This window comes from Sylvia atricapilla, chromosome 1, assembly GCF_009819655.1.
Source record: "Sylvia atricapilla isolate bSylAtr1 chromosome 1, bSylAtr1.pri, whole genome shotgun sequence".
In the NCBI taxonomy this organism is placed as follows: domain Eukaryota; kingdom Metazoa; phylum Chordata; class Aves; order Passeriformes; family Sylviidae; genus Sylvia; species Sylvia atricapilla.
The window spans coordinates 6,520,219-6,535,872 of NC_089140.1; the positions used below are offsets into that span (position 1 = coordinate 6,520,219).

At 39.3% G+C, this 15,654-nt stretch overlaps 1 protein-coding gene and 1 long non-coding RNA gene across 13 annotated transcripts in view; one reads left to right on the forward strand and one right to left on the reverse strand.

Annotated features, from left to right (window-relative positions):
• The window catches only part of LOC136358485 (uncharacterized), a 1,172,843-nt gene that overhangs the window by 127,476 nt on the left and 1,029,713 nt on the right, over positions 1-15,654 (forward strand). The gene's annotated exons all lie outside the window — the stretch shown is intronic.
• KMT2C (lysine methyltransferase 2C) overlaps positions 1-15,654 on the reverse strand; it is a 192,718-nt gene that overhangs the window by 79,525 nt on the left and 97,539 nt on the right. For all 12 annotated transcript variants that reach the window (XM_066314259.1, XM_066314319.1, XM_066314277.1 and 9 more), the window contains 6 exons: positions 9,126-9,288; positions 8,290-8,461; positions 5,484-5,598; positions 4,510-4,682; positions 3,583-3,743; positions 1,067-1,180 (listed from right to left, as the gene is read on the reverse strand). In XM_066314259.1, coding sequence (XP_066170356.1) covers positions 1,067-1,180; positions 3,583-3,743; positions 4,510-4,682; positions 5,484-5,598; positions 8,290-8,461; positions 9,126-9,288 — 898 coding nt within the window. The remainder of the gene's footprint in view (positions 1-1,066; positions 1,181-3,582; positions 3,744-4,509; positions 4,683-5,483; positions 5,599-8,289; positions 8,462-9,125; positions 9,289-15,654) is intronic.

Sequence of the window (15,654 nt, forward strand, 5' to 3'; positions counted from 1 at the left end):
TTACTAATGTATTATGAATTTCTTTCAAAAATATTTATCTAGCCCTCCCTTGAACCAAATCAAGCACCTTTCATCCATAACTTTCTTCATCAAGGAGTTCCAGAGCTCTTGTTCCACTCTATAAAGAACCACATTCTTTGCTCTGAATCTGGCTTCTCACATTTTCTTTTGATGGGCCCTGGTTCTCTTACAGGCCTCTGATCTTCTATTACACTTGTACTCTTCTTAAACCCGCACTGCTACAACTTCCTCAGCCACTAAGTTGACAGCCAGCATTTTATTCTGACTATTTCTTCACAGTTTAAATCATGGCCCTTCCACCACAGGCTGTGACACACAACTGAGAGATCAAAGCTAATTTGACAAGTTGCTTTTTTCTTTACTTTGTCTTTAAATACAAGTTTCTTGTCTCCCCTTACAGCAACCATCCTCCAACATCATCTGGGACCAAATGGGACATCCTGGCAAGTTCTTTACCCTTGATATTGGTCACTAACACATCTAGTGGATTTGACTCCTCCATAGCTGCTCCTCCCTGTGTGTTTGGAAAGATGCAGTTTCTCCCAAAACAAAAATGATCAGCTGCTGCAACCCTGTCTGGAAGTCACAAAGGGGGGAAAAAAACACCAACCAGAAAATCCTTAACCAAGTATGCCAGTGGAGTTGCAAGCACAAAGCACTTAAGAGGAAGTGTGAGTGGCAGTATTTGAATAGCATCAAGCCATTGGGTTTTACAATAAACTTCCAGCATACAAAGCATTCAGCGATTTTTCCAGCTTGGAAAAAGCCAGTCCCCACAAAAAAAGTAAAACAAACAAACAAAAGTAAAGCAACACAAATATTCTGAAGATTCTCTTTGCCTTCAATAAAATACTTCCTTTACTAAGCAAAGAAGTTCATACTCTGCTTGAGAGCTCAGAACTGTTGCAGTGTGTCTTCTACTGTTTTCCAGGCGCTTTTCCCTCCTGCATTTATAAAGCACTGCAAACCTTACTGACTGGAAGAAGGTTCTGGTTCTGAAGGGTTCTGAACTGGTATTTTCTCAATGTGTAAAACTCTTTCTTACCTTCTGTAACACACCCAATGGCCGATTCCTGATCGGGGCCATCACCAGTAATGGGCTGTTCCTGAAATGCCATTTCCTCTCCACCACTTTCCATTTCCATTTCACCTGTACAAGCTTAAGGAGAAGCAAAGCAGTTATTAAAATTGATGTGTTTATTCTACTACTTAGGTATCAGCAACTGCTGTCACTGTTTGACCTTTTGGCTAAAGAGAGACTCATATTTAATGATGGTAGGATTTAGGACAAGTCAGGTCAGTGAGAAGGTTAAAGAGACTACACTGTACTCCTAAAAATTAACAACATGTTACTCCTTAACACTGTTTTATACTTTTCAGATAGTAAAACATGTCTGTAAGGCAACTGCATATGCCTAGAAGTGAAAATATGCACACAGTCACAGACTTCTGCACAACTGGAGCAATACAAGAAAGAATTTTCTTAAATTCCGTGTCTATAAAATTCAACAGAACTGGCAGCATGAAAGCTTTAAATTTGTATACAAATACTACAATGCATTATGGCACAGATAGGATGTTCCATCTACTATCAGCACTGGGAACACTGATTTTCACCCTACATGGTTATCTTAATCTTTGCATGCAAAAGGCACTAGTTGAGTGCTTTTTTGGCTGACAGGATCATAATAGAGCACAGAAACAGGAAATACTTTTTTTTATCCCCTTGTGTAAAAGCTCTTTCACAGTTAAGGAAATTAATTAAAAAGCACTAGATGAAGTATGGAAAACAAAGTATACAGCAAGAAGCATTAACTTGAAGAGAACTGATCCTCCATGGATGTTAGCACAAAAAAAAGTGAAACAAATACAGCTTTCTGCATCAAGAAAGTATTTCATAAGTTCAAAAAGCCAGCAACTATTAGGTGATACTACTTTTAGCACCCTAAAAGCTCTTCCCAGACTCTGCCAACTTTAAAGTGATATTTTAACTTCAAGGAAATGATCATTTACATTGGCTCCAAATCTGATTTTCAAGTACAGAAGTGCTCTCCTGGGTATAAAACACTGCATGACTGTACTGATGTAATAGCTCCAGATTACTCCTAGAAGCTGAGATGACAGTCTTGTTCTTCCTTTGGGACAAGGGCATGCTTGTCAATGTTTCTAGCAGCTAGAAATCCTAATAGAAGCATTGCTTAAAAGTTCAGCCTTCCAGATAAACCTGGTACTTACTCAAAAGGGGTTTTTGTAGGAGACTGGGAGTTGTGCCAGGTTATGTTTTGCTTTGGACATCTTCAAAATGCTCTAAGAACACTGCCTGTGAGTCCACAGCCTCTCCTAAGCTTTCAGAAGAGAAATGATCTGCAAAGGCTGAAGTGGCCACTCTTCCTGACCTGGTGGCGATGTTCACTGACAGAGTGAACCCATTTACAGACATTTACCTCCTGTCACTGCCCTTCCTCCAGGAGCACCCTTTCCATCATGTATTTACTGCTTACAAAAGGTAATGTACAGGCCAACATCAAAGGGGTGACTTGTTTGTACAAAACATCAGTTTGAACACAAACATTAGAGTTTCCTTGTAGTCCAACACTTCCCCTTTCCTGCCAAAGTTTAAAATTTACCAGGCTTTCAAAACTTATGAATAACAAAAGATCAGTTTTTTACAAGCACTTGCTGCTTAAGCCCAAAAAACGCACATGGCAGTGGCTGTGCAGTGAATCTGTTAAATTTTACCTTGCTTCTGAATTTAACCACAGCTGTACTTCACCAGGGAAATTCGGCCTGGATAAGAACAGGTGCTGCCCAACAGATCATGTGGGGTGAAACACACAAAAGCATTTAGTTCTGAGTTTATAACACGGCTCTTGTGGATGACCCACTGGGCTCAGATCAGCAGATCCAAGTCCTCTCTGTGCTTCCTTACTGTTGCTGACTTATTCTTCAAAAGATACTTTACACTTCTCAACAGCTTTCTGTCTTCTGCTTGATTTGTCCACTTAGACAAGACTGTCTCAGAAACAAGATGACTGATCATATATTGCTTTGAAAAATGGACATCTATTAAAAGGTGTCTAGTTAAATCAACACCTGTCCCTTGAACACAGCCCAGCTCCCACTGCTCTGTCCTCCCTGGATACAGTGAGGAGAACAGGCACTATGAGACTGACCAGCAGCCAGAGAGAAACAGAACTGAATGTCTCCAGGAACATCTACCAGGCACCAATGAGTGAAACAGCCAGGCTTCAAATGAATACAGCTATGAACTGTAGCATATCCAAAATAAATTAGTGAAATTTCCAGCTACAGGCTGAGAGGCTGGAGCTGGAAGGTTGAGAGCTGTAATTATGGTGCTCACTAGCCCATGTTTGTATCCAGGATCCTGAAGCCAGAAAGAGAAGCCACCCATGGATTGCTTGAGCAGCTGCTGTTAGACAGGGGAAGGGATGAACCTCACAGAACAGAATTTGAGTGGCTGGTCCACAAAAGGCTTGGTGAGACTGCAGATATTAGATCTGATGTTAGCATTTTGGAACCGTGAGGTTTAAGTTTCATTACCTGTTATACTGTCAGGTCCAGGAATGAGTTCAGAAGTGTTCATTACATCACATGACTGAGTCTGATCCCCTTCTCCTTGTCTACAAAGAGTGCAGATGTAGTCTTTCAATTGAGACTCCAATTCACTACCTGGACATCTGTCACATTCTATGTGAATCCATCTGGGGAGATTAATTTATTGTGATTTAATTTATTGTGACAGCGATTTTAGTAATGAAAATATAAAGCATCATAGTAAAAATCCATTTAAAAATAGCACTGTTTCCCATTCCTGTGGGGAGATAAAGATTTTTCAACCACTGCTTGATTATGGAAAATTTTAGAGGAATAAGTATCATATGTCAGCATGTCAAACAGTGAACAAACTTAAACATGAAGACTAAAATTGTCCCCAAAGCCAATCACACTCCACAAGACGTAGAGCATCATCATGATGTTGTACAGTGAGATACAATACCATTGGATACGAAACATAGCTTACATTCTGGATGTTCCAAATAGTGTATTTTTAATTTTTTTAAATTACTAAAATAGAAAAAGACATAAAATTAAACAAGCTTGAAAATACAAAAAAACCTCCAAAAAACCAGGTCACTGCAAACAATAGTCTTTAAACTTTAGGACAATGACCTTTTTAGCCTGCTTCCTCACAAAACAGGTGAAATGCAAGAGGCAGCAGTAGCCAGCAGCAAGTAACTGCCACGTACCCTCAGGTAACTGCCAATTAATACTCATTTGCTAAGATTAAAATAAAACCACCTGCTATTGTTCACTGTATTTAGGGATGAAGGATCAAGGAGCTGCCCAAGATCCTGTGGCACTGTACATCAAACACAGGGGACATCCTCCCCAGAAACCCATCAGTGTCACACAGTTCATCAGAACTCAACACATTTTAGTATAAATTAACAAAAGGTGGATACTTACCTTTTGCACATGTGACAATGCAACATATCTTTCTGGAAGTCTTGGAGGCACAGTTTTTCACAGAAAGGACAAGATAAGTTGTCTTGCTGTTGGTAACAACTGTCACATACCAAACAATTATGGTGCCACTGACAACTTGTTCGTGTGCCACACTCAGCACATACTCTACAGTTCTAGAGATCACAAGAATTTAGTAGTTAATTATGGTATTTCACAGTGTGATAGAACTGCCATTAACTGACATTTTCCTGTTTTGAATTAAATTTAATAGATTTGGTCCCTAATAACACAGAAAGGTATCCAAGATCTGATAGCATAGCATGAATAATCTGTACAACAGCAAGAAGTTTCCTGACACTACTCCCTGATTTGAAAGGAGGATTTCTTATGAGATCAAATTTTTTTATTGCTACTCTCAGTTATCTTAGGACCACCACAAACTGATATAACATTACATACATCTCAAATACAGGGATTTCCCACATTATGTTGCAATTACTTACAAAGTTACTGATAAAACAACAAACTCATCCTGCCTGCCTCAAATGCAAAGGAACCCACAAACTGCAGAACTGCTTTGGTAACCAGGGAAGAGTTGAATATAAAGAAACTTCAAGTATAGATTACATATACACTATACAGCCTTGAGTTTACATTTTTGTTCCCACTGTATCACGAGAGCAGCTGTTATTAACTGCAGGTTATCCACTGCACCTGGATCCTACACTTCTCTTTTCCCTGTGGAGGCTGATTTACTGTCCTGCACAGGCTGCTTCAGCCACAGCACTGCCAGCCCCACCCATGGAGCAGCTGCAGAGCCACAGGATTTACATCCAAGTGGGATTTCTTCAGAAATTAACAATTGTATTACAAGGCAACAGCAATCCACAGTACACCTGGAACAGCACAGTGTGGATAACCAAGTTTGGGCTCCTACAAATGACAAGGAGTTACTCTGAAACCTTTCCACTTACTTTACATTTCCAGCCATTTGTTGGTACAGCATCCATAACTGGCTGTAGACAGAAAGTGTGGTAGCCTTTGTCACATGTATCACACACCAGCATCTTGTTGTCTTCCCCAGAGTGTCTAAGGAAAGTAACAAGGGATCAAAAAGTACTTCAATAAGCAGCAACAAAATACCTGTTTCAAGAGAAGTCTAAACAGGAAGACACAGGTGTGCACATAAAAATATACAAACACTACTTACGAATATCTCCAGAGACAATGCCTTCATAATCATTTTTAAATATGAGTACAGACCTCTATGTTTATTCACCCAGAGCTGAGCCTCTGTACCCATTCTGAACACTAGGTATTGGCCCATTTCCATTTACACATGTGTAGACAGATTAAATGGCCTTTCCATACTGAAATCAATTCAAAATCTGCAATATACATTTTATTTCTTTCTGAAGAGAACATCCAACTGTACTTGTTTCTGAAATTTTACTGTAATTTTTCAAAGGAAAAAAAGGAGCCATCAAGTCTGACTATCGGAGCTCCTACAATGTCAGACAATATGACTGTAAGAGCAAAACAAACATTAAAGAAAGAGATTTCAATTTTTCTACAATGATGTATTACAGAGCTCCACCAGAGATTCCAGTGATAAAATAAATTTGCTGAGAAGAAGACAAATAGTTTGGTAATATCTAAAGGCATTGTGTTCTGCCTTAGCTTAAATAAATTAATTCAGAAAGTAAACATGCAACAAGATTTGCCTAGATAAAGCCTTGCAGTATATGGCATTACACATGCTAGATACGACCTCATTACCTGAGAGACCTGGGATTTTAAAAACCCCTCTCTTTGCATAAGATATGCTTCAAATGCTGTTCTTCCAGTGATAGTGGGAAAACTGCCATACTGCATTAATTATAGAATGAAACAACGTTTTGGGTTGGAAGAGACCTTAAAGACCATCCAGATCTATGGGCAGGGACACCTCTCACTAGACCAGGTTGCTCTGAGCCCATCCAGGCTGGCCTTGAACACTTCCAGGGTGAGACATCCACGGCTCCTCCAGGCAACCTGCTCTGAGTGCCCTTCTGCCCTTCTCCTGGGGCTGCCCCAATGCAGGTGCAGAGCACTGCACACCTGGCTGTTCATGAGGTTCACACAGCCCCACCTCTCCAGCCTGCTGAGGTCCCCCTGGATGGGGTCCCTTCAGCATCAGCTGCCCCACACAGCTGGGTGCTGCTGGCAAACTTGCTGAGGTGCCCTTGACTCCACTGCCCCCGTGACCCAATTCCCCAATTCTGACCCCTGGAGAACAACACTCATCACTGGTTTCCACCTGAGTCTTTGACCTCAGCTCTTGAATCCATGGAGTGCTTCATCTGTCAAATCCATTTCTCTCCAGTTTAGAGACAAAGACACTGTGTTGGACAGTGCTGAACACTTTGTACAAGTCCAGGTAGGTGACATCAGCTGCTCTTCCTCCACAAACTCTGTAACTCAATCACAGCAGGCCCCAAATTTTTCAGCCAGTGATTGCCCTCAGTGAAGTCATGGTGTCTCTCACCATCACCTCCTTATGCCCCACGTGTCTCACCACAGTTTCCAGGAGGATCTGCTCCATGACCCTCGATAGGCAGGAGGGGAAACCAGCCTGTGGTTCCTCATGTCTTCCTTACTTCCCTTTGTAAAATGGGAGCTCTTATGCTTCTCCTTTTCCAGTCAATGGGAACTTCACCAGACTGCCAAAACTTCTCAAATATGATGGACAGTGGCATAGCCACTCCATCCACCAGCTCCCTCAGAACCCATGGATGTATCTCACGTGGTCCCATGGACTGGGTGTGAACACATCACATTTTCTCTACTTCTCCACTAAAGAGAAGATATGTTACCAGATGCTGAAACTACCCATGACAACATTTTAGGGATACTTTTTAGAATGTGCTTCTCTATTCTAGCTTCATTGCTGAGATTTGCTATCTGCTGTGTGTGATCAGGGAACGCCCTTTTTTTGAAGTGAATGCTAGAAAATACCAAGTGTTCTGCTAGGAAAACAGGAAAGCAGTGACTGATCACATACATGAGGCAGCAGTAGAGTGGGGTTTTTTTCCTTCATAGGGTCCAACAAAACTCTTCTCCAGTAAGTCCTTTAAAAAAACCAAGCAAGTGAAAGAACCCTGCAGTGCCCACCAGATGAAGTTGTGAGAGAACAAGCCCACAAGCAGTCAGCATGTTTTAAGTGAACTCTCACAGTGCCACTGTCATTAGGCTTCACTGTCCCTGTCTTTGGCTGGTGCAACTACTCAATCAGGGCCACTCATGTCACTGTCTTTGCTCAACTAAGCCAGGGTTTTGTTGTCAAAATGACTCTTTATCTGCCTCTGAAAGACATCATATGAGAGGGCCTAATGCAGGAGACCTGCCCAGTGTGTAGGCACAGCCACAACTGAACTGTCAGCTGAGTAAAAGCACAGCTTCTCAGACTGTGAAGGCACCATATTAAAATTATTTATTTTGTAAACTTGAAAAGAAATCTCCTGTATTATAAAAGGAGGGGAAAAAAACAGAATGTTGTACTGCTTTCCAGAACCTGACAAGATAATGTTAACTCGGGGGGTAAAATACACAAGACTTTCAGCTCAGCTCTTCTAGAACAAAGTTTTGCTCAGCTACTTAATACAGCATCTCAACCAGATGGGCAAATAATCTACACTTCTTGGAAAAAAAAAAAAAAACCCAAACATTTAATGAAATATGTATTTCAAAATCACATAAATCTCACACCATCCTCCTCCATGTCCTGTAAGTCTCACTTACTTGCAGTTCTGGCACACTTTGCAATCAGGACACTGCCAACCTGCTCTTTTCAAAGGCGTGACTTGAATGTCCAGACACATCCCATGGTAGTGCTGGCCACAGGTAGTACAAAAAAGTTGATCTAAGAGGTCTCCAGGGCTGTCGCACACTGCACAATTTGCTTCTTCCTTTGCTAAAAAGAAATAATCTTTTCAATTATTATTTTGTTGAAAATTATGAATAATTCAATGAACCAAAAAAATTTCTCAGTAGTTCTTATTCATACAAAACTTCATCATTCTTATGAAATTCAAATTTAATTAATATATTTAATAACCACTACTTTAATTCAGTTTTCTCAACTAATCTTCTCATAACAAAAGTACACTCATTTTAAACCTTAATGAAGTCTTACAAAAAGAAACAGTTTTATTCTCCTCAAGATAAAGCTGAGAGCTTTGTAACCAACTCCTCTGTGGAACAAGTACAAAACAAAGCTCATAATGGAACTAAATCTATTATTTAGCTGAAGTGTTTGCAAGAAGGTTGCTCTAACTTGAGGCAGGAAAAGCAACTCTATCAATTTCAACTAAAACCTGACAGAAAACAAGCCTTACCAGTAAACTTCTTCCTTGTTCTGTCATTAAAAGAAAAATACTTTGCTGTGCAGCACTGCTGGTCTTTAACAACAGCAGAATATGAACTCACATCTTTTCTATCCCTGAACATATGTGAATTCTTGGGTACAGGAATTGTGACAGCGCATCTGAACAAATGCATTCTTAAGCTGATCCTATGACAGAGCAGTTTTCATAAAACCTGGTATTAATTGTGTCATCTGAACACTGTGTACTTACATCTTTCAGGAGCCTGATCAATGTGGTCTGGACAAAGGAGGGACAAGTTACTGAAATCCTGAAATGTGCCTGCTCCAGCAGCACAGGGGTAATGGTACATCTGGGTACATTTCTCTTCACAGCATTTGATAGTGGCTCCAAGGTGCTTACAAAATGCACATCGCTGAAAAACAAACAGAACAAGTCATTAAGAAATTCCTTTCTCTTCTGATTTTTTTTAGCCAGATCTTTTCCCCTCCTTCATTTAGCAGATGAACACCTTGGCCAGTAGGAGGTAGTGAATACTGAGAAGGAAACTAGTGGGTAGTGTCTTTCAGTGCCACTTCCAAATCTTTACTTAAAATGTTTAATGAAACCCACTCGAAACGCACTCTGATGATTAAGATTCTTCTTGTCACAGAAAAGCGTTTTCATTCGATGTTATCTAACTTGAGCTATGCCTTCAGTAATGGGGCTGAAAACTTATTCTGAAAATAAAGGCAGATGACACCATGCTGTCAATAGGTTATGACTAAAAACCACATGGCTCTCTAAGCTGTAATGTAAAACCACAGACACTGTAATCAGAAATGCAAATGGAAATCAAGTATGATGTACTCCTGAAAATCTTACTGGCATTATACAATTCTCTCTGGGACAATAATGCATTACATAACCCTGCATTTTCTTCTCATCTTGCCTTTCAAGACTACACAAATATCACCACCGAACTTTGAGAAGTCATAAATAAGCACGATTATTATTAGACACCAGAGGAATAATTTCTCAGAAAGAGCTATGCAACGATCCTCCAGTTCTCTAGTCAAGAGAAAGCAGAGTCTATCAGTCTGCTTGTAAAAAATCACCCACACCTTTCTGATTCAGTTAATCAGTCTTTTCTCTTCCTCGGATTCATTACAGTCCCTGAAGCACTGTAACATCCTTTTGCACTTTTTCACCAAGGCAACAATACTTCTTAAGGCACAGCACCGTAAGATTTTGAGTAAACTTCAGAAAAAACAGGTCAGTGGCTCACAGGAAGGCGTACATAAAATACACAGCAACAACTGAGCTCAGGGACTCTCATTTTTCACAATAGAAATACAACACTAACACTGGCGTGTTTGATTACTAGCTGAAGTGTCAAGTAACATCCAAATATGCACATAAACCAAATGAAAGAAAAGTTATGTACTGCATCTGCTTAATTCTCAGAATACAGACAATATTTATTACCATAATTCTTCTCTGTTTCAAAGGCTGGCATGAAATTAGGCATGAAATAGTGCTACTACAAGTCTACAGATATCAAAACCAGCCCATATGAAAACACAAATCACAAAGCTGCCTGTGTCAACAGCTACCTCGATATTCTTTAAAGCCAGATGAAATAAACATCTTCAGGAAAATATCTGCCTGTACCACAACTCGTGGACAAGAGACAGAAAAAATATTAGTGTATGCTAAGCAGAACTGCAGCGTAAAGAGATAAAATGCTCTGGCACAGAAATTGAAGGGGATCACCAAGAAGAACTACTGCCAAGTTTGTGGGCTACAATGCTTAGTTCTGTCCTCTGATCTGCAGGACATCTTACCTCTACCCGTGTCTAACACCTGCTGACAGCATGGGAAAGGTGCATTCTGCTACTTTACCAGCTGAAATGCAGAGGAGAGAAGGGGGGAACAAGATAAGCAAACAGTAACACGCAGCTCCTGAAGGAGGGAAAAGCAGCAGCAATGGTAATTACATTTATGGACTGCCAACAAAACTGAAGTCCTGCAAGAAATTCCTTTTAGGAAATGACACCTTCAATGAGAATTTGCTGAGGGTGCTGCACAAGGTAAATCCTGAACTTAGATGTAAAACCAAGAAAGTACAGCTGAAAGCCTTCAACTTGAGAACTGCAGCTCCACACTGAGCCACACACAACCACTGCCATATTTTGTCCTTGATGTTCCAAAAACCTACGGAGATGGAGCAGGTTTAGCTAAGACACAACTCCTACAGGCTACACTTTTTTCAAAGATTTTACTTGGTAAAAAAAAAAAATAGGGGAACTTGAGAGGAGCTAAGGTCTAAATTGTATCCCTCAAAAAAGTATTCCACAAGACTTTGCTGGATCTCATCATTGACCCCTAGTAACTACTTAACCAGGAAAAGAAAATTATGGAAGAACTGTAAGCGCTCAAATAATCCAACATTTATTTATTAAAAGCTGGGAATAATGGAATAAAATAGCAATATAAATAGCATTTTTAAATACCACATCTGTTTTTCAAAACCACCAATCAACCAGGGTACATAGCAAATACAAAATCAGAATGTAACTTTTCCCAAATGCTTTATGACTGAACTATGAAATTGTTGAAAATGAGCAAACTGCAGGATTACTAAAAAACCTTGAAAAATGTTGATGTTGGTTTAAGGAACCACATAAAGATGCTGGAAGAAAAATGGAAGCCCAAGTTACATGTAATTGAACTCTTCAAACCCATCTGCTAAACTGCACTGGCAATGAAAACCATTTGGCAGATAAGTGAAACATACTTTGAAAACAATGTGGAATGTATCATCTGAAGCAAATAAAAAGCACAGAATATCAACATTTGCTGAATTTGTAAGAGAGATAAAACAGTCTGAAGAAACTAATGCCCAAAGGGATTTTTTTGGCAGCAGATGTTGGTGGGAAGAGTCACTTTTCCAGCACTAGAAGCCAACACTCCTCTGAAGCCAGGCCCCATGCTATGACCCCAAAAGAGCAGCAAAAATGGATTAAATTAAACAAAAAAATTAAAAGCTCTGCTAAATAAAATCAGTAACGAATACTACTTTATTACTGCTACAATATGGAATCATGACAGCAGGAGATGGAATGAAGCAATAAATCATATTGCCCATGAGATGCATGCCCATATGAGGACAGAGCCAGAGCCAGGGACAGCCTGGAGTCTCCAGTTTCATTAGTATGAGCACAAAGTAAGGTGTTATGTGAAGGGGGTGGAAGCTGAATCTGAGTATTCGAAGGGTAGGTACTGGAAAATGGTAAGCTGTCAAGGCAAGACAAACACTGTTTTGTTTATGGATCAAATAATTTTACATTCCCGTTCTACAGGAAAAAAAAATGAACTTTACAAGGTGTCAGAAAGCTGGAGAGATAGTTTATTACTTATTCATAGTACACTCAAGGAAATAAACTAAAGCAGAGCCAGCAGACTATTTTCCTACTCAGAAAATCCTTCAGTAGTTACCAAGTGTCCCTTCAGTAAGTTCCTTGTGCACTTGTCCACCGCAAGAAAGCTCTGAGTCCATCCCTACTTGTACTACTTCTTGCCATTGTGACTTCCCTCATTTAAAACTATCCACTCCTCTTTCTACTTGGCAATTTTGACTTTTTTTTTTTTTTACATCCAATTTTTCAGACAGAAAAAGAAATTATTTTTAAAAGCAAAAGCTATGCCATCTTTAAAATTTAATTTTAAAATTCTCTTCATTTACTAATCCCACTGGCTCAAATATGACATTGTTGCATAAATACAGTGGAAGAAGGAGAACTAGCTGAACTAACACGAAACAAAACCTGATCAATCACCTCCTCTGTATTCTACTTCTATGGGAGAACATCCTCCATGAAATAAGAGTGGCAGAAACCACACAGAAGATTTCCAGGAAGACAAATACCTCCTTGCTACAACTGTAATTGCACCAAAACCAGCTAAACAAAAACATTAATTCTGCCTTGTTTAGCTCAGCTGATGTCACAAATCCTACTGGCTTTACTGGAAACAGATGGCCCAAGTGGAAAATGGTGACAAGAGCAGCAGCTTTTTGTTCATGTATTTCTAACCTTCCTGCTGCTCCATACTTTAGAGTACTACAAAATTCAAATTATAAAAAGATGCCTGTAAGACAACGTAAGAGTTTATCCAGATAGTACCAAGAATTAATCAGAGGTCATGTTTTATCACTATTTTATTGCCTTTAGAATTACTTCATAGTATTACTGTCTCAGCAACTGGACAAGTAACAACTCTTAGAAGGCAGATATTAAAGAAAGGCTAAAATAGACTCTTTGAGTAAATACTTTCCAACTTGGTTAATGTCCTAGACCTTAATATTAGTACTGTGAATTGCAAAATGACAGGTTTTTAACTGATTATGAATTTTTTCTTTAAAAAAGATCAGGCGACAAAACCTACGAGAACAATAAGAAATTTTAATTATATGTTAGTGTACCAAAAATACACACAAGCAATCTGTCCTTGGTTAAACAACTTAATGTATTATCTATAAGAACAAATTTGAGACAGTTTAGCTATTGGGAAATGCTGTCACACAAACCTGCGACTGAAGAGAACTGGACCTTAACAACCTGTCATTAATGAGAGCATGAAGAAATTTTTCTATAAACAGTGATTAATGAAGTATGCTCTCTGCTAGTTCTGATAATCTTCATTGATTACTCCATCATCTAGAAAAAGCTTTATATTGCTTGCAGACACTAATGACCATTAGCACCTCTCTTGTCAAATACACTGGTTTAAGTACCATAAAGCACTAAAGAGCACAATGCAGTAAGATGGCAACATAAAAACAATTAATGGCTTTTGACTGAACTACTGATTAGAAGTACTAAAGACAACACCTTTCCAGCAGTACTAGAAATTACCTTCTAGCTTTCTGATCTTAAACGATTCATGTCACAAATTTGGAAATTACTTCCATTTCTAACAAGCAAGTCAATCAGAGATCAGTCATTCTTCCTCAAACCTTAACACAGTCACTCAACACACGCAATCAAGGCAGAAAGCAGAAGTCTCTTTAACTGTGGAAATTTCAGGCTCTCTACAAGTCACTACTTTGTTTCTCATTCCTACCAATCACCTCTCACCTTCATTAGAAAGTGCATTAAATAAATTGTGTTGATATTAAGGCATTTAAGAACTCAGAGAAAAAAGCATTCAAGTATGGAGGTGGGCTTTTTTTTTAGTGGCAAATACGTTAAAAACTTGCAAGAATCAAGTTTGCTAAGCAAAATACCATTTTTTACTTGAAACCTGAAATAGGTGGAGGAAAACATGCAAACTTTATGGAACACAAACTCTTCCTCATATAACCTGAAATGTTCCCAAACCCTGTTAATTCAGAAGCTCCATGGAAGGGTTTGGGTGCCTTAGAGCTGTGTTCTCCTCATCATTACATAAGCTAGTAGAATAACTTCATGCATATCATTTCCCTCACAGACTCTGCCTTTGCTGCTTTTTTCACACTTTCATGAGGAAAAAAGGGGGGGGCTTTTTATTCACCTCCTCGCTTTCTGCAAGATTTAGGATAATGTAAATGTTTTGAGTGAGGCTAAGCTTTTCCACAGCTAACAACTCCCTTAATTCCCATCTAATATCCACCGTGGCAGAAGAGCACACACGAGCCTGTTGTTTAGTTAGACTGTCAACAACAAGAAGGTCAATAATGTTTAATGTAATTTAAACTGTGGTTATTAGGCTTCAGCATCAGCAACTCCAGGACAAACAAGGCAAGAACAAAAATCATCAGCTTTGGTTTGAGGCTGCTTTTTGGCAGGCTCAGAAAACAGACTATTGTGCCAGTTCCATTTGATTCATGCTCGGAAGGTCTTAAGAAGTGTGTGTAGACATTTCTTTGTGTTGGCAGAGCACAAGCTGAGCCACAAATTTTTGGAGGCTTGAGAAAAAATAATTGAGGGAAACATTGCTACATGCTTGTTGTTTAATGATCATCTCTAGGCATCTGTTACTGGTCACTGCAGAACATACTGGGATGAAGTCAACTTTCTGTCAAATCCAGCACAGCTCCTAAACTCCTAAATGATATGTGAGATTCTGGAGTAGCTCAAGCATTCTATAGGTTATGTCATAAAGTACATTTATAAAGGTATTTAAAGTAAAAAGAGAATTTATTGCTCATACAGTCACATCATGCTTCCAAACAACACAAGGCTTGATGAGGACATCCAAACTTCATTATACTTAATAAGGCTTAGTCATTTTATGGAATTCACTTCATGGCAATTCAGTCGGCCAAACAGTGGGTGTCCATTTTCAAGCTACAGTACTAGCCAGATCTCCAGTGCCTGCAGCTGGAATTGGAACACAGCTCACAGGTAGGCACATCCACAAGGACACTTATCAAAATTTAGGCAAGAGTCTTGAACTGTCCTATGTTGACCCAAGTTCTCTCCTGGTACCACAACCAAGTCCACACCAAAGTTTTTGTCAGCATAACACTATCAAAGAAGAGCATGTTCATGGAGACTGTTTAAAGATACTTTCATATAAATCCTCTCAAGTTTTCTGAACAATGAGAAGTTAGGCTAAACTTTTCATAACACATCTCTAAATTCTCTTTGTATTCTTGGAATACTTAGACAAAACTTTCCAGCCATTTCTGAGAATAGAAAAGTCATTAACAAAAACATCAGGAGTTTTGGTGTGGGGGGATGTAACTTGTGCCCTCTCCCTGAATATCTATCCAGATGTGGCCAAGCTTGAGAAAACTATCTCCTTTTCCTTTTTT